The 26,941-nt window shown below is 46.0% G+C and overlaps 1 protein-coding gene across 8 annotated transcripts in view; it reads left to right on the forward strand.

The window, feature by feature from the left end:
- ttn.1 (titin, tandem duplicate 1) overlaps positions 1 to 26,941 on the forward strand; it is a 149,846-nt gene that overhangs the window by 45,212 nt on the left and 77,693 nt on the right. For 3 of the 8 annotated variants that reach the window (XM_083906943.1, XM_083906949.1, XM_083906950.1), the window contains 44 exons: positions 464 to 754; positions 2,717 to 3,004; positions 3,085 to 3,258; positions 3,341 to 3,623; positions 3,706 to 3,889; positions 4,006 to 4,086; positions 4,918 to 5,188; positions 5,353 to 5,562; positions 5,654 to 5,731; positions 6,568 to 6,642; positions 7,856 to 7,921; positions 8,057 to 8,137; positions 12,398 to 12,487; positions 12,631 to 12,711; positions 12,856 to 12,945; positions 13,144 to 13,242; positions 13,369 to 13,443; positions 13,530 to 13,601; positions 13,734 to 13,808; positions 13,943 to 14,032; positions 14,222 to 14,257; positions 16,643 to 16,693; positions 17,965 to 18,363; positions 18,457 to 18,735; positions 18,831 to 19,100; positions 19,188 to 19,327; positions 20,186 to 20,312; positions 20,516 to 20,782; positions 20,893 to 21,159; positions 21,381 to 21,644; positions 21,728 to 21,867; positions 21,955 to 22,081; positions 22,168 to 22,434; positions 22,549 to 22,815; positions 22,908 to 23,174; positions 23,338 to 23,477; positions 23,560 to 23,686; positions 23,958 to 24,100; positions 25,169 to 25,292; positions 25,394 to 25,660; positions 25,795 to 25,892; positions 25,975 to 26,143; positions 26,228 to 26,497; positions 26,589 to 26,855. In XM_083906943.1, coding sequence (XP_083763069.1) covers positions 464 to 754; positions 2,717 to 3,004; positions 3,085 to 3,258; positions 3,341 to 3,623; positions 3,706 to 3,889; positions 4,006 to 4,086; positions 4,918 to 5,188; positions 5,353 to 5,562; positions 5,654 to 5,731; positions 6,568 to 6,642; positions 7,856 to 7,921; positions 8,057 to 8,137; positions 12,398 to 12,487; positions 12,631 to 12,711; positions 12,856 to 12,945; positions 13,144 to 13,242; positions 13,369 to 13,443; positions 13,530 to 13,601; positions 13,734 to 13,808; positions 13,943 to 14,032; positions 14,222 to 14,257; positions 16,643 to 16,693; positions 17,965 to 18,363; positions 18,457 to 18,735; positions 18,831 to 19,100; positions 19,188 to 19,327; positions 20,186 to 20,312; positions 20,516 to 20,782; positions 20,893 to 21,159; positions 21,381 to 21,644; positions 21,728 to 21,867; positions 21,955 to 22,081; positions 22,168 to 22,434; positions 22,549 to 22,815; positions 22,908 to 23,174; positions 23,338 to 23,477; positions 23,560 to 23,686; positions 23,958 to 24,100; positions 25,169 to 25,292; positions 25,394 to 25,660; positions 25,795 to 25,892; positions 25,975 to 26,143; positions 26,228 to 26,497; positions 26,589 to 26,855 — 7,527 coding nt within the window. The remainder of the gene's footprint in view (positions 1 to 463; positions 755 to 2,716; positions 3,005 to 3,084; positions 3,259 to 3,340; positions 3,624 to 3,705; positions 3,890 to 4,005; positions 4,087 to 4,917; positions 5,189 to 5,352; positions 5,563 to 5,653; positions 5,732 to 6,567; positions 6,643 to 7,855; positions 7,922 to 8,056; positions 8,138 to 12,397; positions 12,488 to 12,630; positions 12,712 to 12,855; positions 12,946 to 13,143; positions 13,243 to 13,368; positions 13,444 to 13,529; positions 13,602 to 13,733; positions 13,809 to 13,942; positions 14,033 to 14,221; positions 14,258 to 16,642; positions 16,694 to 17,964; positions 18,364 to 18,456; positions 18,736 to 18,830; positions 19,101 to 19,187; positions 19,328 to 20,185; positions 20,313 to 20,515; positions 20,783 to 20,892; positions 21,160 to 21,380; positions 21,645 to 21,727; positions 21,868 to 21,954; positions 22,082 to 22,167; positions 22,435 to 22,548; positions 22,816 to 22,907; positions 23,175 to 23,337; positions 23,478 to 23,559; positions 23,687 to 23,957; positions 24,101 to 25,168; positions 25,293 to 25,393; positions 25,661 to 25,794; positions 25,893 to 25,974; positions 26,144 to 26,227; positions 26,498 to 26,588; positions 26,856 to 26,941) is intronic. The other 5 variants (XM_083906944.1, XM_083906948.1, XM_083906946.1 and 2 more) reach the window with 5 other exon arrangements.

Raw genomic sequence — 26,941 nt, forward strand, 5'->3', positions numbered from 1 at the left:
TGGAAGAAAGACGATAAGCTCATTTGGGCGTCGTACCAGTACAACGTGACGACCACCGCGTCCTGCTGCGCTCTGGACGTCCTCAACAGCGACAGGGACGCGGCGGCGGGAAAATACACTTGTGAAATTTCCAACGCGGGAGGAAGCGACGTCTGCCACGCTCGTGTTAAAATAGGTAACGCTCTAACACGCCGTTCCCGTCGCCGTGGTAACCTCGTGGTCTAGCTGTTGTCCTGGATCGTGTTGTCCGTTTGTTTTTGAGATTGATTATCGTGAAGTCATGTGATCCACGTCACTTTGGTGAATCAGGTCCTCGTCCCTGTATCTGTTGCTGTTTTGTCTCTCTGTGGCTCTGGTGTCGGCCCGGTGGCCCATTGGAAAATTGGTGTCCGAATTCAAAACCTCTCGTTCCTCACGTCTCGATCGCGATCTGACTTTCTCTCTTTATCTCCTCACGAAACAGAACGTAAAGTTCCTCCAAACTTCACCAAGAAGCCGTCAGAGTCCATGACGGAGTCGGAGGGTAAGACGGTGAAGATGGAGGGCCGGGTGTCCGGCTCGCAGCCGCTGAGCGTCACCTGGCTCAAGGACAACGTGGAGATTCGCTCCTCTGACAAGTACGACGTCAGCTTCAAGAGCAACGTCGCCGTGCTCTGCATCAGAGACTCCACCGGCTCTGACAGAGGCGCTTACACCTGTGAGGCGTCCAACGACGCAGGCAAAGCTTCCTGTCGGGTTTCCCTCTCCATCTCAGGTACGAGTTCGTTAGCTCCGTCTGTTTAGCAAAGCTCAGTGAAGGTGTTCGGTTCTGCCAGCTTCTGGAACCAGTCCTCAGTTACAACAGCCTCCTGGACGTAAGCTAACACACATTATATTTGATGTGTCGCTGTTGTTAGCATCCGCTGTTAGCATCACTTTAACTTTATGTTCTGAAGAAACAGCAGTGAAATAATTGTTCTATAATCAGAGGCGGACAGAGTACTCCGCTTCAAAACTTGAGTAAAAGTACATATACCACTTGCTAAATTTTACTCAAGTTCAAATAAAAGTACTACAGTCAGATGTCTACTTAAGTTTTTAAAAGTACTTGAGTAAATATTGCATTACTACTGCCACAGTGCCTACATTTACAAATAGAAACGTTGATTATCCGTGTTACACGATTAGCTTGCCTCGGCTAATGCTAGCTATTGTCAGGCCAAAGTTAGCCACCTGCACGGCTAGCTACAGCTGGCTAATTGGCGGGTGCACGTGGCTTCGACTCGTCAAACGTTTCCGAGAATGTAAAAAAGCTGCATTGTCGCAGCTAGCCAATCGTTTAGTGCATTTTTCTGTAGCTATAATCTAACTTAGAAATGTAAGGAAGTTTATTTTAATGTACATACCTTGACTAGATGAATTTTTGTAGGCGTAGTGTAGTTTTTTTAAGAAGAAGAAGTAACAGGTACTCATGGTTATGGATAGAAATGTAGTGGAGTAAAGAGTACAATATTTGCCTCTCAAATGTACTTGAGTAAAGTCATGAGTACTCCCTAAAAACAATACTCGAGTAAAGTACAGATCCCTCAAAATTGTACTGAAGTACTGTACTCAAGTAAATGTACTCCATTACTGTCCGGCTCTGTCTATAATAACACTATTGATAAATATTGGTAACAGAATCAATAAAATCCTAAACTTGTCGGTATCTAAAGCGTCTAAAGCAGGGGTTCTCAAAGTTTTGATACCTGAGGGCCAATTTAGGAACCCAACATTGGACTGAGGGCCACCAAAGGGAAAAAAACTGAAAGAAATCCCATTTGTAATCATTTTAATGACCAGATTGCAGTTGATCCACCAACAGACTATCTGCCAAATAATGAGCTGTAATCTCCATCCACCAACAGACTATCTGCCAAATAATGAGCTCTTATCTCCATCCTCCACCAGACTGTCTGTCAAATAATGAGCTGTTATCTCCATCCACCAACAGACTATCTGCCAAATAATGAGCCGTTATCTCCATCCACCAACACAATCTCTGCTAAATAATGAGCTGTAATCTCCATCCACCAACAGACTATCTGCCAAATAATGAGCTCTTATCTCCATCCACCAACAGACTATCTGCCAAATAATGAGCTCTTATCTCCATCCACCAACTGACTGCCTGCAAAATAATGAGCTGTTATCTACATCCACCAACAGACTATCTGCCAAATAATGAGCTGTTATCTCCATCCACCAACAGACTATCTGCCAAATAATGAGCCGTTATCTCCATCCACCAACACAATCTCTGCTAAATAATGAGCTGTTATCTACATCCACCAACAGACTGTCTGCCAAATAATGAGCCGTTATCTCCATCCACCAACAGAATGTCTGCCAAATAATGAGCTGTTATCTCCATCCACCAACAGACTATCTGCCAAATAATGAGCTGTTATCTCTATCCACCAACACCATCTCTGCTAAATTGGTCTGTATCCAGTAATGTCCAATAAACATTTAACAAGCTTAGTCGCTCCTGGATTAAAACTATCAACTGTAATTCATTGCCGCACTTTGAGAACCAATGGTCTAAGGCAATATAGGCCAGACGTGGACTCGTGAAACGCAAAGATCTCATCTTCTATTTCAGCTGCTTAGGTTTTCACAGCAGAAGCTTTACCGTTTGTCACGCGACTGCGTTTGAAAAGCGAGTATCTGCAGGTGTCCCGCTTCATTTCTCCAGAAACCGCCCAACCTCCCAAATTCGACGTCCCTCTGGAGCCACTGACGTTGACCCAGGGCGAGAAGCTGAGTCTCAAATGCCACGTCAGCGGTTCTGCTCCGCTGAACATCCAGTGGATGAAGGACCGGAGGGAACTCAAGTCCAGCGCAAACACCAGGATCACGTTTGTCGGCGGGACGGCCGGTCTGGAGGTCAGCTCCGCCTCCAAGGCCGATGCGGGAGATTATCTGTGCAAGGCGAGCAACGCGAGCGGCAGCGACTTCTGCAAGTCTAAAGTCACCGTTCAAGGTACCACAGCTGTGTGACGCTTCTTCACTTGGTTTGTTTCTTCTTCTTCTTCTTCACTCACCTTCTTAACTTCTTCTCAGACAAAGCCGCCCCTGCTGCTGCTGTCCCCGCCCCTGCTGCTGCTGTCCCCGCCCCTGGCCCCGCCCCTGGCCCCGCCCCTGCTGCCCCAGCTGCACCAGCTGCACCGGCACCAGCGAAGAAACTCGACAACCTGTTCTTCATCGAGGAACCCAAAAATATCTCCGTCACCGAGAGTAAGTGAAGGCTTCTCCGGACTCTAGCAGCAGTGTAACTGAACATAGATGTAGCACAGATGTTGTTTGTTTGTCTTCGCAGAGGGAACGGCTACGTTCATCGCTAAAATCGGCGGCGACCCGATCCCGAGCGTGAAGTGGATGAAGGGCAAATGGAGGCAGATCACAGCCGGAGGTCGTATCTCCATCGTGCACAAGGGCCAGGATGCCAAACTGGAGATCAGAGAGGTGACCAAGTCTGACGCCGGTAACTACAGATGTGTCGCTACCAATAAACACGGAGAGATCGAGAGCGGCGTTGACATGGAAGTGTCCAAGAAGGAGGCCATGGAAGAAATGGGAGATTTGAGGACGAGGCTGAAGAAGTAAGAGCTTTGTAACCAGAAACCGTTTTCTTTCTTTGACCGAGGTCTTTGTCTCTGACGAACTGTGTCACGTTTGATCCAGAACACCTTCGAAGCAGAAAAGCCCCAAGAAAGATCAGGAGGTGAACATCGTGGAGCTGCTCAGAGGTCACGAGCCCAAAGAGTACGAGAAAATCCTGCGGGAGCACGGAATCCACGACTACCGCGCCATCCTGCAGGCCATCGAGTTCCTGAAGAGGGAGAAGGAGATGGAGACTGGAGTTGTGGTGAGGAGAAGACAATGAACCAAAGCTTTGAACATCTCATACATCTGTGTCACATTCACAAGAAACAAATCGATCGATAAATCTAACGGATTCACATCCTCATCGTCGTCCTGCAGGAGGTGGAACACGGAGGTCGGGTTGAAGAGGAGGACATGGCCCGACTGATCCAGCAGCTGGAAGGACAGGTCGCTGCTGAGGTACCACCTGATGTAGGGTTAACCTGGTTAACCTGGTTAACTACACTCTTAGAAATAAGGGTTCTTCTACAAGGGCTGAGGTTCTACCGGGAACCATTTGCTTCAGTGTCTTGGTAACACTAATGGTTCCCGTAAGAACCATTTTGATCCAGAGAACCCTTTAAAAGCCCTTTCCTGAATAAAGGGTTTTAAAAGGGTTCTTGGTGGAATCTTTATAAAACGGTTCTACCTGGAGCCAAAAAGGGTTCTCCTATGAGAACAAGCTGAGCGGTTCTACATAGCACTTTTATTTCTAAGAGTGTACGTATATATATATATATATATAATGTATTTTTTGTTGTTTCAGTGTTTGTTGTCATTTTTGTTCTAGCTGTATCTTTTTTTTTTATATACTACACTCTTAGAAATAAGGGTTCCAAAAGGGTTCTGCTACCAGGGCTGAGGTTCTACCTGGAACCATTTGCTTCTGAAAACCCCTTTTCCCAAAGAAAGGGTTTTTCAAGCATTCTTGGTAACACTAATGGTTCCAGTAAGAACCATTTTGATCCAGAGAACCCTTTAAAAGCCCTTTCCTGAATAATGGGTTTTAAAAGGGTTCTTGGTGGAACCCTCCAAAAGGGTTCCAGGTAGACTGGAGCCAAAAAGGGTTCTCCTATGAGGACAAGCCGAAGAACCTTATATGGTTCTACTTAGCACTTTTATTTCTAAGAGTGTATGTTAAAGAAGTGGAAACGTCTGCTCGTTCACCTGTGATGGATTTTCTGAAATCCATGAAGAATTAGATTGATTGACCATTGATGTAAAACTGTGAGCGCTCTTTGGATCCTTTAGCCTGTCTCCGTCATGGAGGACATCACGGACCAGAGCGCCGCTGAGAACCAGACGGCCACCTTCGAGTGCCAGATTCGGATCAACTACCCGGAGATCTCGCTGACCTGGTACAAGGGGACGCAGAAACTGGACAGCGGCGACAAGTACGACATCGGCAGTGACGGCGAGCGCCATTATCTGAGGATCAACAAGTGCCAGGTCAAAGATCAGGGCAACTACCGCGTGGTGTGTGGTCCTCACATCTCCAACGCCAAACTCAGCGTCTCCGCAGGTGAGTGCTTCATTTCCTACCAGCAGGTGGCGTACGCTGACCTCTTTGACCTTCATACCTGGACCTGCTCTTCTGTGTTATGTGTTTTTTTGTTGTTTGTGAATATTTAAATGATAAAGTCTATAAAACGTCAACTCAATCAAACTCCGATTATCTGCTTTTAGCTGAAAACATTCAGTTCACTAAAAGCATCCGCAGCATCGAGGTGAGTGAGCTCCACAGCGCCACCTTCCAGTGCGAGTTGTCCTTTGACAGCGCCGCCGTCGTGTGGTACAAAGGCTCATGGGAACTTAAAGAGAGCGCCAAGTATAAGTTCAGGGCCGAGGGCCGTCGCCATTTTATGACCATCGGCGACGTCACGTCAGCGGACGAAGGTTTGACGCCGAAGCTGTCGTTTCTCTTTGCTCTGATTGGACGACGCGGGCGACGTGTTTTTAAACTCCTCCCCCTTTTAATCTTCGCCAGGCGTTTACTCCGTGATCGCTCGCCTGGAGCCGATGGGAGAAGCTCGCAGTTCTGCCGAGCTTCACCTGTCGCACAAAGGTTAGGATTATTCTCCAGAGTTGTTTTTTCATTAGAGTTCAGGACTCGGTGTTCGTTTGAGGTTTAAATCTGTGTTTTTGGTTCAAACCTCCAGACGTCACGGACGCTCCGGAAACTCGGTCTGCGGTCGTTTACAGAGGTGAGTCTCTGTCGACCAATCGGAGTGAACTTCACCTGCTCGGCGTCTCGCGATTGGCTCGTTCATTCGTTCGTAAACGTCCTTTTTTTCTCTCCCTCAAGATTCCTCTGAACTTTACCGTTATGAAGAGAGAACGACAGGTACAAACGTTTGTGCTTTTCAACTAAAAGACTAAAAAAGTCAAAACTTCCACCTTCATCGTCCTCAGAAATAACAATTTTAACTCAGTCATCACTGATCAATAATCTGTAATCTTAATCTGTAATAATCTAATCGTGTTAATTGGTTAATAATCCGATAAGCTCTAATATCCTCCATTTTTAATTGTAATCAGATTCTTTAGTTTAAACGTACAGAAGAGGATTCGGTTTGAGATTATTTTTGAAATTAAACATTATAAAATAAATCTTTAATATAAATAAATAAATAAATACCCAGAATCCTCCTCTGTATGCCGATGACAAATGTCAACGCAGATCTCTAACGGCTGATTTGCTCTTCAGCGTTTGAGCGTGTGACGGTTCAGGAAAAGATGGCGTCCGTACAATATTCGTCCACAGGTACGGACGTTGTCCCGTCTGTCCGTCCGTCTGTCTCTGTGTCTTTGTATTGTTAATGTTTTCACCAGCGGGGGGCAGCGTCCTCTCGGCTCTGTGTGTTGGTTTCACATTTCCCTAAGTTCACTTCTCTTCTTTAGCAGAGGAGAGAAAACACGTAGAAGAAGAAATGTTCGAGAAGAAAGAGTTCAGGATCACAGAAGAAGTTTCTGAAGGTACAAACGCTTTGTGGCTGTAACGCAAACCTTCTCACAACGCTTCTGCTTTGACCAGTTTTACGCTTCTTAACCTTTCTCACCCACGAGTAAACCTTCACAAGAATGTTTACGAGGAACCTTCAAGCAGAACGTTTCTGAGGAACATTCAAGCAGAACAATTCCGAGGAACGTTCAAGCAGAGCGGTTCCAAGGAACGTTCAAGCGGAACGATTCCGAGGAACGTTCAAACAGAACGGTTCGGAGGAACGTTCAAGCAGAACGTTTTCTGAGGAACGTTCAAGCAGAACGTTTGCCAAATGTTTGAAGCTTGGTAGTCATGTGTTTTCTCACAATGCTTTTGCTTTTACAAGCTTTACGCTTCTTCGAGTAAACCTTCCCAAGAACATTTACGAGGAACCTTCAGGCACGGTTCCGAGGAATGTTCAAGCAGAATGTTTTCTGAGGAACGTTCAAGCAGAACGTTTTCCGAGAAACGTTCAGGCAGAACGTTTGCCAAATGTTTTTTTCCGTCATGTCGTGTTTGCTGTTTGTCTGTTCGCTCTGACTCTTTCACTCTCAATAATTAAGAACGAGTAAACCTTCAAGCAGAACGGTTCCTGAGGAACGTTCAAGCAGAACGGTTCCTGAGGAACGTTCAAGCAGAACGGTTCCTGAGGAACATTCTAGCAGAACGTTTACCAGGAACGTTCAAGCAGAACGTTTATGAGGAACATTTTCGAGTAAACCTTCAAGCAGAACGGTTCCAAGGAATGTTCAAGCAGAATGTTTTCTGAGGAACGTTCAAGCAGAACGTTTTCCGAGGACCGTTTAGGCAGAAAGTTTGCCAAATGTTTTTTTCCGTCATTTCATGTTTGCTGTTTGTCTGTTTGCTTTGACTCTTAAACTCTCATTAATTAAGAATGAGTAAACTTCAAGCAGAACGTTTTCTGAGGAACGTTCAAGCAGAACGTTTATGAGTAACGTTCACGAGTAAACCTTCAAGCAGAACGTTTTCTGAGGAACGTTCAAGCATAATTTTTTCTGAGGAACATTCAAGCAGAACGTTTGCCAAATGTTTGAAGTTGGTAGAGATGTGCTTTTGTCCGTCATTTGCTGTTTGTCTGTTGGCTCTGATTGTTCACTCTCATTAATCCTTGCTAGCTTGTCGCTCAGGAGATGACGTTCTCTGCAGATGTTGTTTTTTTAACGTGAACTCTCTCGATCTTTTAAGCTGCTGAGATCTTAAGGCGAGAGGAAGAGAAACGTGCCGAGGCTGCAGCTCGACGTCCGTCTCCAGGTATCAACGTTAGCGTCTCTTTATCGTCTCTGTGACGACTTCTTCAGTCACTTTGTTTGTTTTTTTTAAAGATTGAAAATGTAAAAAACGTCTTGATGTTAGATTTTTATTCTTCTGGACTGAAATGTTTTAAAGAAGCTGAAGTGAAGAAGCTGCAGCCTGATGTCACTGATGCTGCTGCACGCCAGAGGGAAGAAGAAGCTCCGCCCCCTGAAGGTAATCTATTTATGTCCAAAACCTTTATTTATTAGAAACTTACAAAAATAACGTTTTTCTTCTTTCACACTTCTTCTCTGAGATTGAATTTTATTCTGAAATCTGAAAGAATATAACTTCATTCTTCAGTGTTTCTTCACGTCACTCTTTGTTTTTCTTGCTTCAATGCGACAGAGCATTGTTTGTTTGTTTGTTTGTGTGTTTGTTTGTTTGTTCCCTAAACTCTTGAAGCTGTGTGTGACTCTGTGTTGACTCTCAGTCGTGTTTTTTGTTGACCTTGAAGAACGCCGGAGTTACACTGAACCAGAACCTGAAATGGTTCGCAGACACGTCCCTGAAGCTGAACCTCGTCCAGCCAAAGCAGCAGAACCAGAACCAAAACCTGCTGCTCCTGGACTCAAAGAGGCCCAACCGAAGCCTGAAGACGCTTCCAGACTCAGAGGTAAAGTGGACAAAACGTTGGGTTTTCCTGCTGATCTGCTGGAAAAACAGTGTTTGGTCAGGTTTCTGTCGTGTCTCTGCGTGCTGTTGTGTGATTGGTTCACTCTTGCTGTGTCTTTTCCTTGGAAGCACTCGTTAGAGTGTGATGTCCCCACGTCATTGAACATGTGTGAATGTTTCTTTAAAGCACCACAACCACCGAAGCCTGAAGAACCCGTCGTTCTGCCAAAGGCCGCCAAGGTTCCTCGTCCATCACAGGAACCTGTTCCTGCTGCAGGTACCGACAGTAAAACTGTGCTGTCACTCGCTACGAGTGCAAGCTCTGGTTCCACTTTAGTGTCTTTCAGCAACTTTAGCTTAAACGTTTAATGTTCTCTTAAGCCCAAGATGTGGCCAAACCAGAAGAACCTGCACCACCTTCTCCTGCTCCTGCTGCTGTTCCATCTGAAGGTACTGCAGAGAACTTCTCTGCTCTTTTCATGTTGCTTAATGATCGCAGTGAAAATGATGTGAAAGATCTTAGCACTCGTCAGAGTGTGACTTTGTCTTGAAGGTTTTTCTATCAAATGTGATAAAAAAAAAGAAAAACCATCTTATAAATACATGTTCTTCTAAGTTGTCTTAGAAACAAAGACACCCGGAAAACCACGTCTGACCCAGGAGAAACCCGAACCACCGACCTACATCCCAGAACCAAAACCAAAAGAACCAGAGGTTGCCCGGGTGCCGAAGAAGGTTCCAGAAACAAAGAAGAAAGTTCCTGAAGAACCAAAAAGAATTGTGGAGGAAATAAAGAAGGTTCCAGAAACACCAATTAAGATTCCAGAAGAACCAAAGATAGTTCAGGTAGAAACAAAGAAGAAGGTTCCTGAAGAACCAAAGATAGTTCAGGTAGAAACAAAGAAGAAGGTTCCTGAAGAACCAAAGATAGTTCAAGTTGAAACAAAGAAGAAGGTTCCTGAAGAACCAAAAAGATTTGTGGAGGAAATAAAGAAGGTTCAAGAAGAACCAAAGAAGGTTCCAGAAGAACCAAAGATAGTTCAGTTAGAACCAAAGAAGGTTCCAGAAGAACCAAAGATAGTTCAGTTAGAACCAAAGAAGGTTCCTCAAGAACCAAAAAGATTTGTAGAGGAACCAAAGAAGATTCCAGAAGAACCAAAGAAGGTTCAAGAAGAACCAAAGATAGTTCGGTTAGAAACAAAGAAAAAGGTTACTGAAGAACCAAAAAGATTTGTAGAGGAACCAAGGAAGGTTCCAGATGAACCAAAGATAGTTCAGGTAGAAACAAAGAAGGTTCCTGAAGCACAAAAAACGATCCCAGAGGTACCCATAAAGGTTTCAGAAGAACCCAGGAAGACCGAAGAACCACCAAAACAAATTCAGGCTGCAAAGCGTCAGCAACAAGGTAGATATGGATGCGATCACCAAGTTTGAACATCTTAATAACTAATCCTCGCTCATCTTGATCTTTAACACTGTGTCTTTTACTCGTCGAGGACTTTTATAATCATATTATTCTGTGTTGAATCCAAGAAGAAACCACAGAACATCAATAGTTCTAGCTAAACCAAAGTAACAGACTATAGTTAGTGTGGAACACTGTGTTGTTTTTGTGTGTTGATGGTTTTTGTTTTGTCCTGTTTTTGTCTCTGCCACCGCTCAATGGTGCATATCTTCATTCTTGGGTGAAATCTTAAAAATGACCCAGTTGTCCTTGAGACGGAGCTTCGTCAAACGGTAACAACGAAAGACAGACGGACGTCTCTTGCAGCAGAAGACGGACAAAGACGAGAAGAAGTGAAGACACGTGACGCATATGTCCTGAGAGAAGAAACCGTCTTAGAACATGAAATAAAACTGCTCTTAAAAGAAGATCAGGAGGTTTCTACCTGGTACAGTGAAGACCAGCAGTTTGAAGATACCAAACATGAAGAAACTCTGGTTGTGGAAGAAGCTGTGAAGTCTTTGAGGGTCGTGTCTCCACCTCTAAAGACACCATCAAAAACAGACGCCACACCTCCAGTGAAGGAAGAAGTTTTATCTTCTGATTCTGGATCCAAACGAGATGTTGTCAAGAAAATCAGTCCAATAAAGAACATCGAGGAAGCCACCGTTTCCGAATCATTTGTGGTTTGTCATGAAGAGACTGGAGAAGAAGCTGCATTGAAGATGTCTACTGTACTTGAAGATGTTCTGAGTGACAGATCCTTGTCTTTAGTTTTGCCACAATCTGATGAAGATCCACTCGGTACTCCGTCCAGATCAGCAGTCACATGTAAAGAGACACGTTCTCCAAAGATCTCCACAGTGACAGAATCAACTCCTGAAGAATGTGTTGAAAAAACCCTCACGGCAAGAAGAAAAGTCTCACCTCGAGTTACAGTTGAGACTCCACTCCATGAAGATGGAGTTTCCTCAACCAAAGACACTCAGAAGAAACATCTAGACTCTGAAGAGGAGGCTCCTCTCCTGTGGGAACTCAGAGCTGATGCTCTTCAACCTTTACCATCACAAGAAGATAACAAGAGACCGAGGACGAGACGTGAAGAGACAGAACAACAAGCTCTTAACAAAGGTATTCTTTTGTACTTGAGCCGTGAAGGTTCATGATCTTCATCAGGTCTCCATCACGTCACCTTTGCTCTTCTGAACAATAACAACAAAGATCCTAAACATCTTACACTAATCTTCACTTTGCTGCTGAAACTCACTCTTAACATCTTCAATTGACGAGTTTGTTTCACGTCGTTCTTTCCCTCCCTGTGTTGGTTTGTGTCATTCTGTGTAATTCTTGTGGTTCAAAGACCACTTTGACGTCTTGTTGGTGATCTTGGAATCTTGTTTTCTCAAAGTGTCTCGTCCAGAGGAGAAGAAACCTTCTGTACCTGCAGCGAAACCTTCAGCTCCTGCTGCTCCTGCTCCTGCAGAGAAAGTAGCTCCTCCTGCAGAGAAAGTAGCTCCTCCTGCAGAGAAAGTAGCTCCCCCTGCAGGTAGTTTGTCTTTGCTGACGTTTTTGCAGTCAGTCAAGTTGTCTTTTATTGTTGTCCATCGTTTGTTTGTTTCTTTTTCTTCCCGTTGTCTCACCCTCTTATCTTCTCGATCATGATCTTGGCATCTCGTTTTCTTAAAGTGTCTCGTCCAGAGGAGAAGAAACCTTCTGTACCTACACCGAAACCTTCTGCTCCTCCTGCTCCTGCAGAGAAAGTGTCTCCCCCTGCAGGTAGTTTGTCTTTGCTGACGTTTTGCAGTCAGTCAAGTTGTCTTTTCTATTGGTCCTTTGTTTGTTTGTTTGTTTGTTCTTCTTCCTGTTGTCTCACCCTCTTGTCTTCTCGATCGTGATCTTGGCATCTTGTTTTCTCAAAGTGTCTCGTCCAGAGGAGAAAAAACCTTTTGTACCTACACCAAAACCTTCTGCTCCTCCAGCTCCTGCAGAGAAAGTGTCTCCCCCTGCAGGTAGTTTGTCTTTGCTGACGTTTTTGCAGTCAGTCAAGTTGTCTTTTATTGTTGTCTATCGTTTGTTTGTTTGTTTCTCTTCCCGTTGTCTCACCCTCTTATCTTCTCGATCGTGATCTTGGCATCTTGTTTTCTCAAAGTGTCTCGTCCAGAGGAGAAGAAACCTTCTGTACCTACACCGAAACCTTCAGCTGCTCCTGCAGAGAAAGTAGCTCCCCCTGCAGGTAGTTTGTTTATCTTTGCTGACGTTTCCAGTCAGTCATGTTGTCTTTTATTGTTGTCCATCGTTTGTTTGTTTCTTTCTCTTCCCGTTGTCTCACCCTCTTATCTTCTCGATCGTGATCTTGGCATCTTGTTTTCTCAAAGTGTCTCGTCCAGAGGAGAAGAAACCTTCTGTACCTACACCAAAACCTTCAGCTCCTCCAGCTCCTGCAGAGAAAGTAGCTCCCCCTGCAGGTAGTTTGTCTTTGCTGACGTTTTGCAGTCAGTCAAGTTGTCTTTTATTTTCTATTTGTCCATTATATGACTGTTTGTTTTGTTTGTTTTGTCGTTCCTTCTTAACGTCTTGATGTTGACCTTGCCATGTTGTTTTCCTAAAGTGCCTCGTCCAGAGGAGAAGAAACCTTCTGTACCTACACCAAAACCTCCAGCTCCTGCAGAGAAAGTGTCTCCTCCTGCAGGTAGTTTGTTTGTCTTTGCTGACGATTCTGCAGTCAGTCATGTTGTCTTTTCTTTTTGTCCATCGTTTGTTTGTTTGTTTTTCTTCCCTTTGTCTCACCCTCTTATCTTCTTGATCATGATCTTGGCGTTTTGTTTTCCTAAAGTGTCTCGTCCAGAGGAGAAGAAACCATCTGTACCAACACCAAAACCTTCAGCTGCTGCTCCTCCTGCAGAGAAAGTAGCTCCCCCTGCAGGTAGTTTGTCTTTTACTGATCTCCAAAAGCCATTTAATCTTCATTACATTCTTCTGATGAAATGACTTTTGGAGAACTATGATCTTGATGAAGGAGAAATCTTCTTGTCTTTTGTTTTTGTCCATCTTTTGTTGTTTGTTTTTCTTGTGTCACCTCATTTTCTTCCTGATCGTCATTTTGGCATCTTGTTTCCCAAAGTGTCTCCGTTAGAGGAGAAGAAACCATCTGTACCTGCACTGAAACCTTCAGCTCCAGCTGCTCCTGCTGCTCTTGCAGAGAAAGTGTCGCCCCCTGCAGGTAGTGTGTCTTTGCTGATGTTTCCACAGTCAATCTTCTCCATCTTCAATCCTTGTTTGTCCATTGTTTGTTTTCTTGGCCTTTTTGTCTCCTTGATTGTGATCTTGGCGTCTTGTTTTGTCAAAGTGTCTCCTCCAGAGGAGAGGAAGGAACCTTCGCCTCGCGTTACTGTTCCTGCAGAGAAAGTGTCGCCCCCTGCAGGTAGTTGTTTTGTATCCGTTTGTGTTTCTTCTGCTCGTCCTCTCTATCTGGTCTTGATTGTGATCTTGGCATCTTGTATTTTGAAGTGTCTCCTCCAGTGGAGAAGAAACCATCTGCTCCAGTGTCAGAGCCTCCAGCTCCTGCTGCGCCCCCTGCAGGTCTGTGATTCTTTCTGTCTGAACTTATGTTGAATTTGTCCTCTCTGTGTTTAAATGTGTTTGTCTCTCTCTCTCTCTTATCTATATCTTCTGTCTTCTTGGTTGTGACCGTTGGTATTTTGTACTCCTAAGTTTCTCCTCCAGAGGAAAAGAAACCATCTCCAGTGAAGCCAAAGCCTGAGGCAGAGAAGGTTAAGCTTCCTGCAGGTATTTTTTTACATTTGTTGTCCAGGTTTTTTTGTTGCGTCTGTTGGTTTTCGACTAAAATCTTGATCTTGTCTGTTTGAGTCATTCGTCGCATCTTTGCCAGAGATTTATTAATCAAATTGGCGTTCTTGTAGCTCAAGTTGCACCAGTGGAGAAGAAACCATCTCCTCCGCTTGAAAAGGCTGAACCATCTCCTGTGTCTGAGGACATTGTTGCACCTGAAGGTAACGTCTCTTTTTGTTTTGCTCTTTTGTTTTTCTTCATATTTCTTGTTTCTAATCTTCAGTCGTCTGAATCTGTTGGTCTGGTGTTTGTAGACGATAAAAACATGTTTTTAATTCTGTAATCTTTCACATTAACATTATCTGACCAACATTAAGGTAATTAACATTGATCTTATTCAATTCTTACAGACATGCAGCCAGTTTCAGCACCTGGACCAACGAAAGGTACATCCCAAATATTGGCTTCTTTAATTAAGAAAGAAATTGGATCTTGGAATACATGTTGCTTATGTGGATAATTGTGTCGTAGCCCTGTGTTTATGGGATGTTTGTATGTCTGCTGTCAAAAATGAAAAGTATCTGTATGTCCATGTCATAAAAGGTGTATTTACTGCCTCAACCACAGTGACGCCTCTTAAGCAAAAGACTAAAGTTCCAGTTCAGGAAACGAAAACACCTGATTTACCTAAACCGAGGAGAAAATTCACCAGAACTCCCCAAGAGAAGGAACCAGAACCCGAAACTGTCAAGTTGAAGAAGGTTCCGGTGAAACCTGCAGAGCCTGAGAGGCAAGTTGTAACTCATAAAGCCGAAGTGACGAGGCACCAGGATCCAGAACTTCTGGTTCACGGACTTCATGACAGAGAGGATCGAGAGATCGTAACTCTGGGCAGAACCGAGCAACTCTACACTGCCGAGGAAGAGACGGTTGAATTAGGGCAGTTTGAGGAACTTGAGAGGGTTGTGGCTGTTTATGAAAAAGAGGAAGAAGGTTGGACAAGAATTCTAAAATCAGAGAGAGAGGAGAAACATGAGAGGGAAAGTGTGGACAAGAAGAAAATAACTAAACTGCCAAAGTCAGATGAGCAGAAAGAGTCCGTTAAACTGAAGCCATTTAAAAAATCTGACAAAGTGGAGGAAGAACCAGAAAAGATCAAACTGAAAAAGGTTCCCACAAAGCCCAAAGAGCCTGAGAAGGAAATAGTAACTCACAGAGTTGAAGTTACGAGACATTATGATACAGAAGTAACCGTTCAGAAGCTTCGGGAGAGGCAGGATCGAGAGCTCGTAACATTTCCCAGAACTGAGCGGGTTTTCACCGCGTCTGAAGAGGTCCCTGAAGTGGCCGCTGTGGTGGAACCTGAGAAACCAGAGGCAGAAGATGAGAAAACGAGATGGACGAGAACCCCCAAAGCTCCAAAAGATGAAGAACCTGAGCCAGACTTGACCAAAAAGAAAATAAAGAAATTACCAAAGAAAGAGGACGAACAAGAAGACGTGACGTTAAAACCATTCGAAAGACCGAAAAAACCTGAAGCAGTCGAGACTCCAAAGGCAAACAAAGACGCTGAAGGAAAAACAGATGCTGAGCGTACACCGTTCAAGAGAAGTGATCGACCTCAGAGAGACCAACCCAGTGCTGCCACGAAACAAGTCACAAGTCCACCGGTGGTTCCTGATGTCCACAAAGACCTGACAGAGGACCAGCAAGCGAAGAAGGTTGAGCCTTGTCCCAAGAACCAGGAACCTACAGCTGCTGAGAAGCTTTTTGGAAAAGCTAAAACCTTCACGAGTCCAGATAAAGACACGGAGCAAGTTCTGTTGAAGCCGTTCACCAAAGACAACAAGCCTGAAGAAAAGCCAGTAAAAGCAGCCGAAGAGGAGATGGACACACAAGTACCGAGGCAACCTCTGAAAGATGAGGAGCAGCAGAAGAAAGAAAAAGAACCGACAGCTCCACTGAAGAGACCGAGTCCACCAGCAAAGACGGAAGTGATCCATCCCAAAGAAGCTGCAGAGCAGCTGCCTCAAAAACATGTCCTGAAGAAAGGAGATGAACTCAAAAAGACGCCATCGCCAAGAGTCATTAAAGACAAGCCAATCAAATCTACCGAACAGCTTGAGAAGGTGGAGCTCAGAAAGACAGCAACACCAAAACCAGACAAGACCAAGAGGCCTGAAGAACCACAACAAGTCCTCGCTGAAAAGAAGCTCAGTCCTGAAAAACCCAAACTGAAAAGTCTTTCACCAAAAGACTCGGCCAAGACTCTGACACCAAGGAAGGTAGAACCCGAGAAGATCCCCCTGGTGAAGGAGGTCTCTCCTGGAGCTGTGCAGATGACAAAGGTCCCCACTCAGCCAGAGGAGGAGGTCTTCGAAGAGGAGGTGGAAGAAAACGAGGAGGAAGAGACTTGGACCTGGGAGCTGGTTCCTGACGAGTGGGAAGGTGAAGGAGTTGATGGAGCTGTGGAGACTCCAGGAATGCCCGGCGCTAAACGAGGTGAGACGAGGCCTGAAAAACCCCCCCAAGATGATCCTGGAGTGGACTCATCTTCATCCTCATCAGCTCCTCATCACCTCCGCCATCTTTAATCAATCATTCATCACACGTCCATCTTCTTTGTCGCTCATTCGTTGTATAACGGCCGTCTTCCACGTCATTCGTCCAGTGTTTGTCTTCACCTGTGTCCTCGTCATTGTCTGTCCTCCAGTTCAGTCTCTTGTCCATCTTCATCTTTGTCAGCGTGCTGTGGTTTTATAACGTCTCTCCTCTGGATTACGTGACCCTCCACAGTAAAGATCTTATTCGTCTTTTTCTTTCTGGTCCAGATGGAAAACCGACAGAGGAGGCTCCTAAAGGCAGAGGCCGAGGATTCGGGGGTGAGAACGACTGTTTGAATGATGTTCACAGTGTCCTGTAGGGGGCAGAGTGACACCATTCTTATGATCTGTTTTCTTTTAATGCTGCATTTACACTTCATTCACACTGGGCACAAATCTTTTTAAAAATTCCTGAAAATTATTCCTTAAGAGATTTGCAAATATTTTCAACGGATCCTTGTTCAGGGCGATGTCGACTATTATGATGGCGAATTTCAAGTCATTCTGAGATACTTTTTGTTTTTTTGAAGAAACTCAGCTCACTGTCAAAGTGCATCAGGGCAAATGGATCATTTCATGATTTTCAAAAATTCATTAAAATTATTCCTTAAGAGATTTGCAAATATTTTCAACGCATCCTTGTTAAGGATGATGCCGACTATTACGATGGTAAATTTCAAGTCATTCCGAGATACTTTTTGTTTTTTTGAAGAAACTCAGCTCACTGTCAAAGTGCATCAGGGAAAATGGATCATTTCATGATTTTCAAAAAATCATTAAAATTATTCCTTAAGAGATATGCAAATATTTTCAACAGATCCTTGTTCAGGGCGATGTCGACTATTATGATGGCGAATTTCAAGTCATTCCGAGATACTTTTTGTTTTTTTGAAGAAAGTCAGCTCACTGTCAAAGTGCATCAGGGCAAATGGATCATTTCATGATTTTCAAAAATTCATTAAAATTATTTCTCAGGGGACTTGCAAATAATTTCAAGGGATCCTTGTTCAGGGTGATACCAACTATTATGATGGTGAATTTCAAGTCATTCCAAGATACTTTTGGTTTTCGAGAAGAAACTCAGCTCACTGTGAAAGTGCATCAGGGCAAATGGATTATTTCATGATATTCAAAAATTTATTAAAATTATTCTTTAAGAGATTTGCGAATATTTTCAACGGATCCTTGTTCAGAGCGATGCCGACTATTACGATGGTAAATTTCAAGTGATTCCGAGATACTTTTTGTTTTTTTGAAAAAAGTCAGCTCACTGTCAAAGTGCATCTAGTTCATCAAAGTGCTCTTCACGCTAATCTTTGATTAGTTCAAAAAATACTTGATACATCTTGATACTTAATATGACTGAGTCATGTCTTGATCACAAAACTCATTGACTTTGTCTGTAATTTGCATCGCGACCAGTGTGGGTGCAGCATAAAAACAAAAAGTGATATTTGTCCTCTGCTTTGTGGTAAGAAAACCTCTTGAAACCATCAGACTGTTTGATCCTCTGTTACTAATCCGATGAGATGTTGCCTCTGATGTTGCAGTGAGACAGACGCCGTCACCTGGTGATGGCGGCAGAGGTCGTGGCCTGAGGCCGGGCGGGAAAGGCCCATCGCCACCCGAGGATCCCTTTGGAGGGTTCAAGCTCAAAGCCGTCCCGCTGAAGTTCATCAAGAAGATCCAGGACATCGTGCTGAAGGAAGCCGAGTCCATCGGTTCGTCCGCGGTGTTTGAGTGCGAGATCTCGCCGTCCACTGCCATCTGTTCGTGGATGAAAGATGGCAGCAACCTGCGCGAAGACCCCAAACACAAGTTCACCGCTGACGGGAAAGATCGCAAGTTGCACATTATCGACGTGCAGTTGGCCGACACCGGCGAATACACCTGTGTGGGCAAAAACGCTGGCAAAGAGATAACGTGCACGGCCAAGCTCATTGTTGAAGGTAAACAGATCACAGCCGTATTCGCGAAGTATCGAAAATACAAGAGCGCTAGCTTTTCCGTGGTTTTTACGTGAGATTTCTTTGTCCGTGCAGAGCTGCCCGTGAAATGGCTGAAGGAGCTGGAACCTGAGACGTCGTGTATGAAGGGTCAGCCCATGTATCTGACCTGTGAGCTCAACAAAGAGCGCGAGGTCCTCTGGAAGCGCAACGGCGCCCCGCTGAAGACGGTCGCCGGGAAAGTGGCCATCAACATCATCGGCATGCAGCACGCCGTGACCATCCAGAACGCCACCGACCAAGACTCCGGCGACTACACGTGCGAGGTGGTCGGACAGGAGGACATCAAGACCAACACCAACGTCAAAGTCATGGGTAAGTAAGATGTCGACAAACAAAAGAGTGCTCCGGGGAATCCCTTAGACGTAACCCCGACGCGTATACGGTTTGTTTTTGTTTGCGATCCTCAGAAATCATCAAAGACTGGTTGGTGAAGCCGCTGAGAGACCAGCACGTCAAGCCAAAGGCCAAGGCCACGTTCAAGTGCGAGCTCTTCAAGGACACGCCCAACTGGAAGTGGTTCAAGGGCGACGACGAGCTGCCGCCGTCCGACAAGGTGGAGATCGACAAAGACGGGAAGAACATGACGCTGAACATCAAAAACTGTCAGCCCGACGACGTGGCCGAGTACACCATCGAGGTGGAGGATCGCAGATACACCGCGAAACTCACGCTCGGAGGTCAGCGACAGATCATGGAAGCGAGAGAGAGTGTGCCAAAATCGCGATGTTTGAGTCCGGTCTGCTAAAGCGTGCTTTTGATTTCAGAACGCGAGGCGGAGATCCTGAAGCCTTTGGCCAGCGTGGAGGTGGTGGAGAAGGAGGAAGCCAACTTTGACACTGAAATATCGGAGGATGACGTGATGGGAGAATGGAAACTGAGAGGCCAAGTGCTGAGCAGAACCCCGGTGAGGCTTCCACCACTCCTGATCTTGGATTTGCATCTCTACATTCATTCAATGAAGTCATTTAGTTACAGTAAATCAGTGAAAACACGGCTGCTAAAAACAGATTCAAGGCACAAAAGACGTGTCATAAAATCTACGTCAGTTTAAGTCTACGCCATCTTCAGAGTCACAGAGTTGTTATTACACACTGCACAGGGAGCATCGATTTACAGCAAGTTATCATACTTTTTTTTTTTTTTTTAAACAAGTTCTTTTTAGACCTGTAGTGGCATATAAATAAAATTAAATGGGTTTTTAGTAATTTGGCACCTAAGAAATCTCAAATGGCACAGATGATGCCAAACTGTGTCAAACGAGAGAACGCCTACACATCTCTTTACTATAACCTCTGTCATTTCACTCTGCTTCACTTCAGCAGCATCAGACTTTGCACAGATCACGTCCACATGTTGTTACATGACCTCCATGTGTTTTTAAGCTCCTGCTGCATATTTTAAAGGTGATATTTGCTTTAAAATGCAATATTTCTTTAGGCGAGAGAAAAAAAATCCTTCAGTTATGCTGTGTTCCAAGTGCATTTACTCTGACACAGTGGCATCTACAGTGAAACTTACACCTCTGGTGGAATCTCACAAGTGTTATCTTTATGTTGATACCAAGATAATCCACATAGAGCTTGTAACTGCAGAGATTTACTCTATTTAGTTTGGGCATTTCGAGCAGGGACTCCAAAAAGAGGGTCAGGGAAGAAGTGGTTAAGTCACCGTAGATAGAACGCAGCAGTGATCCTCTTCGTTTTACAAAATAGTGAGAATTTCCATGAAATAATTGCTCACATCTGCGGACGTTGTTTTCCAGACATGCGACATCAGAGCCGAAGGCGGGAAACGTTTCCTGACGCTGAAGAACGTGCAGCTGGACCAGGCGGGCGAAGTGTCGTACCAGGCGCTGAACGCCAACACCAGCGCCATGCTCACCGTCAAAGGTACGAACACAGCGCACCAAACACACACCACATGCTTCCTGTCTGTGTTCTGTTTTGTTGTTGTTGTTGTTGTTGTTGTTGGTTCTCTGGTTGTCTGCTGGTTCTGTCCAACTTAGAAACAAAAAACGGTCAGGTTTTACTCAGCGGAGCGCGTTAAGAGACGCGTCTTTGAGATTAATCGCTGAATCATTCGCACCTCCCAGAGATCGAAATGGGCTTTGTGGAGCAGCTGAAGGACGTTTCTGTGCCTGAAAAGAAACAGGCCAAGTTTGAATGCACCATCACCAAGGACGTGCCCAAGGTCATGTGGTTCAGGGGGGCAGAGATTGTCACCCCGAGCCCTAAGTTTGAAATCATTGACGACGGGAAGAAGCACATGCTAATCGTAAACAGCTGTGAGTTTGACGACGAGGCTCAGTACACCATCGAGGTGTTGGACCAAAGGTCAAGCGCTCAGCTGTCCGTGGAAGGTAAGCGATGGACGGAAACCTCTTGCTTCATGTCGCTCTTGTTTCTTCCGTGTTCAACTCAGTCTTTGTCGTGTTTGTCACTGTCTGTGCACTGACCCGATGTATTCCAGGCATGAGGCTGAAGTTTGTGCAGCAGCTTCGCGACCAAACGGTCAAAGAAGGTAAAGCGGTTCGATTCGAGCTCGAGCTGAGCCACGAGGACGTGCCCGTGGTTTGGTACCGAAACGAAGTCAAGCTCCACGTGAGCCGAACGGTGATCACGCACGTGGAAGGAAAGAGGCACATTCTAGAAATGAAGGGATTGAATCTAGATGATACCTGCCAGATAAAGGCAGAGGCCAAAGGGATTTACACCATGGCCAAACTGACGGTGATAGGTAACCACACTCTCTGCTCCTTCTCTCAACATGACGTGGTTACAGAAACCCTAACCCTCAGCGTATAGAAGTAGCTCTAACGACCTGAAACTTAGAAATATAAACTGTCAATTGACTCTTCAACGGTCTTTTTCTGTTCTTCAATTTAAAAAAAATGATCAAAACTCTTTGGAAGTTTCTCTAACAAACTACTCTTTGTCCCACGTTTTTTCTTGTTCCAGAGGGCGACGCCGTCTTCGTGGTGAAGCTGCAGGATTACACGGCCACGGAGAAAGACGAGGTCAGTCTGGACTGCGAGCTGAGCAAAGACGTCCCCGTCGTCTGGTTCCACGAGGAGAAGGAGGTCATCGCCTCCAAGATGGTGGTCGTGAAGTGCGAGGGCACGCGAAGGTCGCTGGTCCTGAAGAAAGTGGAGCGCAGCAACGAAGGCAAATACGCATGTGACTGTGGAACGGACAAGACGTCGGCCAACATCAGCGTCGAAGGTAAACCCACGTATTAGTTCAGATCCTGTGTCTTCACTGTCCACTGTTGGATGAGAACATTAACGTTACTTTGTCTTCGCCAGCTCGTGACATCAAAGTCGTTCGGCCAATTTACGGCGTGGAACTCTTTGATGGCGAGACGGCTCGTTTCGAGGTGGAGATATCCGAGGACGACGTCCACGGCCAGTGGAAACTGAACGGAGAAGTCCTGACGCCGTCCTCTGTGAGTGCTAACGTCTTTTAAATCGCATTACGTACGGTATTCACCGATACTTTTGTTGACTCGCGTCGTTCGTCGTCTGCTTTGAAGGACGTCGACATCATCGAGGAGGGAGGAAAACACACTCTGATCCTGTACAACTGTAAAGTTCCCATGACCGGCGAGGTGGCGTACGCCGCCGCTAACGCCAAGTGTTCCGCTAACCTGAAGGTCAAAGGTAACTGAACTGAAGAATCAAATCAATATTGATGAAGACCTGCTCTGGCACGGACGTCCTTTTGAAACTTCTTGTTTTTTCTGCAGAACTTCCTCTGAACATCCTGGTTCCTCTCAACGACGTCCAGGTGTACGAGAAGGACGAAGCCAGGTTTGAGGCCGAGGTGTCCAGAGTGCCCAAGACCTTCCGCTGGCTCAAGGGTTCTCAGGTGCTCGAGAGCGACGAAAAGTACGAGATGATCCAGGAGGGCAACACGTACAGTCTGGTGATTCGCTCGTCCGCTTACGATGACGAGGCAAAGTATATATTTGAGGCCGAGGACAAGAGGACGACCGCCAAGCTGGCCATTCAGGGTGAGTTTGAGTTTTCACTCTTGTATAAAGAGTGTAAAATAGTTTTTTTGGTAGTAAAGAGAGTTCAAGAAGATGTAGTGGAGTAAAAACCTTCTAAACCTTCTTCTACGACAGGCATCCGTCTGGAGTTTGTCAAACCCATTAAGGACGTGACGGTGAAGGAGCGTGAGACGGCCGAGTTCAGCTTTGAACTCTCCCACGACAAGATCTCTGTGGTCTGGTACAAAAACGACGTCCGTCTGCATCCCAGCAAGGTGGTGCACATGTCGGACCAGGAGAAGGTCCACACGCTGGCCTTCAAGGAGGTCACCATGGACGACACGTCCATGATCAGGGTGGAGGCCATGGACAAGACCATGAACGCCATGCTCACCGTCATCGGTCGGTCACCTCGGTCGCCTCAGCCTCTGCAGGAGGATGATTTAGGAGGTGATAAAGTCTGACGTGTAACGTGGTCTTGTTTGACTTTGCAGAGGGCGATCCGTACTTCACCACCAAGCTGCAGAACTACACGGCCGTGGAGAGGGACGAGGTCAAGCTCATCTGCGAGCTGAGCAAAGCCACCGCCGACGTCAAGTGGTTCAAGGACGGCAAAGAGATCACGCCGTCCAAGAACATCGCCATCACCACCGACGGCAAGAAGCGCCTGCTGGTGGTCAGGAAGGCGGAGAAGGCCAACATCGGAGCGTACACGTGCGACTGCGGCTCCGATAAAACCACCGCCAACCTCAATATTGAAGGTGAAAACACCTTTAGACGCGTGTGTTACTGTAAATATGTTCGTTTTATGTCAAATACGTTCGTGTCATTTATTTTGGACGAACCGTCACAGACGTTTCAGTGAACGTCTGGAAAAAAACACAACCTGAAACCGAAACGCTCTTATTTTGTGTGTCTTTGCAGAGCGAGACATCAAAGTGGTCCGTCCACTGTACAGCGTGGAGGTCACAGAGACAGAAACAGCCAAGTTTGAGACGGAGATCTCAGAGGCGGACGTCCATGGAAACTGGAAGCTGAAAGGAGAAGCTCTGCATCAGTGTCCGGTGAGTCCACGTCCACCTGTACAACCGCTCGTTTCTCCTGTGAACTCCAGTCCAGTGACGTTTTCCTGGTTTTTCTTTTCAGGACGTTGAGATCAGAGAAGAGGGAACCAAACACGTGTTGATCCTCTTCAACGTCCGTAAGGACATGGCAGGAGGCGTGGACTTCGCCGCCGCCAACGCCAGATCGAACGCTCAGCTCAGGGTCAAAGGTCATTTTCATTTCTACGTTATTCACAGACATAAATAAAGTAAAACTGTGTTTTTGTACGATAAACGTTTTGATTTCTTTTACCGTCTCTTGGTTTGTAAACTCTTTTAATCTTCTGTGAACCCCAGAGACGCCTCTCTCTCTCTTTGCGTCTTATCTCGCATTCCAAAGTTCTTCAGCCAATCGGCTGCCAGATTATTTTCAGCCTTTATCTGAAGTGAGAGGCCGCTCTGTGATTGGATGAACTGGAATTCCACTTGTCTTTTGCGCAGCTCGCTCCATCACCCTGATGCGTCCACTGAAGGACGTGACGGTGACGGCCGGGGAGACGGCCACCTTTGAGTGTGAGCTGTCCTACGAGGACATCGAGGTGGAGTGGTTCCTGAGCGGAGCCAAGATGGAGGCCAGTGATCGAGTGAGTGTGTTTTTATTCACCTCCGCCAAGGAGATATGTGTTTTCACCAGAGTTTGTTTGTCTGTTTGTCTGTCTGTTTCCAACATAACTCGAAAAGTCAATTTTCAGTAAAAATGTCCACAATGGGACCAGGAACAGGGGATTAAATTATGGGCGTGATCCTTAGACACTAGCACTATTTTTATCACTATTTTGCAGGCACTGAGCTGCCTTGGTGGAGGTCTGTTCTCTCCGAGTGCTTTTCTAGTTTTATTATTTATCACTCAAGTTTACAGATGTTTGAAAATATTCTTTTAGTTTTCAAAATGTATTTAGAAAAATAAAAGATAGTGAATGAGTTTCATTCTGAACGATGATGAATCAAAGTCTGATGCTGTTGAAGTGAAGCAGAGTGAAATTACAGAGGTTTTAGTTAAGAGATGTCTCGGCGTTCTCTCTGTTGGCTCAGTTTGGCTTCATTTTATTTATATGTCACTACAGATCTCAACACTACAGAGTCGACACGTGTTTTTTTTGTTTACATAATCACGCTGACGCTCCGGTGCCGCTTTTCAATGTGTGCGCTGTAACGACACAGAGCAAAATTTAGTGCTGGGCGCGCTAACGGCGTCAACGTTAACGCACGTTACCGCACAACGCGTTTCCATGACGACTGACCGGAAAAAGACGCGCGCGTTGTCATGTTTCCGTTACTCCCGATTGTTAAAATGATTGTTTAAGTAAAGCTTAACTTTAAAAACAGAGGCACACATACGCGGTACACAGGTACGCTGGTTATTTGTAGCGCTGCTCTTTTCCCTTTAATAAAGGCTAAAAGGAGCTAATGGAGCTAACTGGTTAACGGTGCCTGGACTCCGGTGTCTCGGCACGTAAATATGACATCACACGCGTTTTTTTCCAGTCAGTCGTCATGGAAACGCGCCATTTGTTACGTCATACGTGTGTTAACCTAGGGCCCAGCACTAGCAAAATATCAAGTGAACCTGGCATCAAAGGTCCGGAACATTTGGGATTCTTTAAAATATGAACTTTCTTGTAATGATGTCTCTCTGTGTCTCTGCGTCTCAGGTAAAGACTCGCGTGGATGGCCGTGTTCACACTCTCACAGTCAGAGACGTGAAGTTGTCGGAGGCCGGAGACGTCAAACTGACGGCCAAAGACTTCCAGACTCAGGCTCAGCTCATCGTCAGAGGTGAGACGGCACAGTGGACAGTGGACAGCTGTTGTTGTTGTTGTTGTTGTTGTTGTTGTTGTAATAATTAGCTGACCATCATGTGACCCGTGTGTGTGCAGAGCCAGCGGTGGAGTTCACCAAACCTCTGGAGGACCAGACGGTGGAGGAAGAAGCCACGGCCACGCTCGAGTGCGAAGTTTCCAGAGAGAGTGCGGAAGTGAAGTGGCTCAGAGACGGACAGGAAATCAGAAAGACCAAGAAGCACGAATTTATCGTCGACGGGCGCAAGAGGGCGCTGGTCATCCACAACTGCTCCCCGGACGACGCCAAGATGTACACCTGTGACGCCAAGGAGTTCAAGACTTCCTGTCTGCTGGAGGTCACACGTAAGACCAAAGTCTTTGTGTCAGAAACGTTACCAGACCATAACAACAACTTATTTATTCACAACCAGACTATAACATAATCTTCTGAAATCGTGTTTGGTTTCATGTTTGACGTGATGTTTGTGCGTCCTCAGCTCCTCACGTGGAGTTTACGAAGCCTCTGCAAGACGTGGAGGTCAAAGAGAAAGAATCTGCCAAGTTTGAATGTGAAGTGTCTCGCGAGTCGGCCAAGGTGAGCTTAACCCGCCAACCCCCCGCTCTGGTCACGTGACCCACTCGACCACCCGTTGATGCTAATGTCTGTCTGTCTCCAGGTCCGATGGTTCAGAGACGGCGCCGAGATAAGAAAAGGAAAGAAGTACGAGATCATTGCCAAGGGCGTCCAGCGCGTCCTCATCGTCCACAAGTCGGTGTTTGACGACGAGGCCGAGTACGAGTGCGACGCCAGAACCTCCAAGACGTCCGGCGTGCTCACGGTCATCGGTGAGCTGCAGCGCCACCGCGCCGACACCGCGGTCCTGTTCCGTGAGTCCAACCCACACTGACTTTCTGTCTTTCTGTCCACAGAGGAAGACGCCAGGTTCACCAAGAACCTGTCCAACGTGGAGGGCACGGAGACGGACAGCGTGAAGATGATCTGCGAGGTGTCCAAGCCCAGCGCCGACGTCAGGTGGTACAGAGGGGAAGAGGAGCTGCCCGAGGGAGGCCGCTACGACCAGATCGTGGACGGACGCAAGAGGATCCTGATCATCGGGGATCTGAAGATGGAGGACGGTGGCGAGTACAGCTGCAGGCTGAGTCCCGCCGTCACCACGACCGCCGCGCTCAAACTCAACGGTGAGGACGTGACGGACATGAAGGTTCAAAAAACTTCCGTTTCCCTCGTCCTTCTTCTCCTCTCATCTGTCCTCTTCTGTCTCGTCCACAGAACTCGCAGCCGAGTTCATCGCTCGTCCCCAGAACCAGGAAGTGGTCGAGGGCGAAAAAGCAGAGTTCGCCTGCTCCGTCTCCAAGGAAACGTACGAGGTGAAGTGGTTCCGAGGTGATAAAGAGTTGGAAGAAGGCGACAAGTTCACGATCATCAGTGAAGGAAAGAGACGTGCTCTTATTGTGAAAAGCTGCGTGCTGAAGGATGAGGGAGGCTACGTGGCTCACATTGGCAGCGTGAAAGCGTCGGCTACTCTGGGTGTCCTCGGTACAACTCTACTTTCTTTATTCTTTCTTCTTTCTTTCTTTTCTGGCTTTAATGGCAGTTTGAATGAGATGTTTCTCCGATCGTGT

The sequence above is a fragment of the Microchirus variegatus genome, assembly GCF_963457635.1.
Source record: "Microchirus variegatus genome assembly, chromosome: 20".
NCBI classification, from domain to species: domain Eukaryota; kingdom Metazoa; phylum Chordata; class Actinopteri; order Pleuronectiformes; family Soleidae; genus Microchirus; species Microchirus variegatus.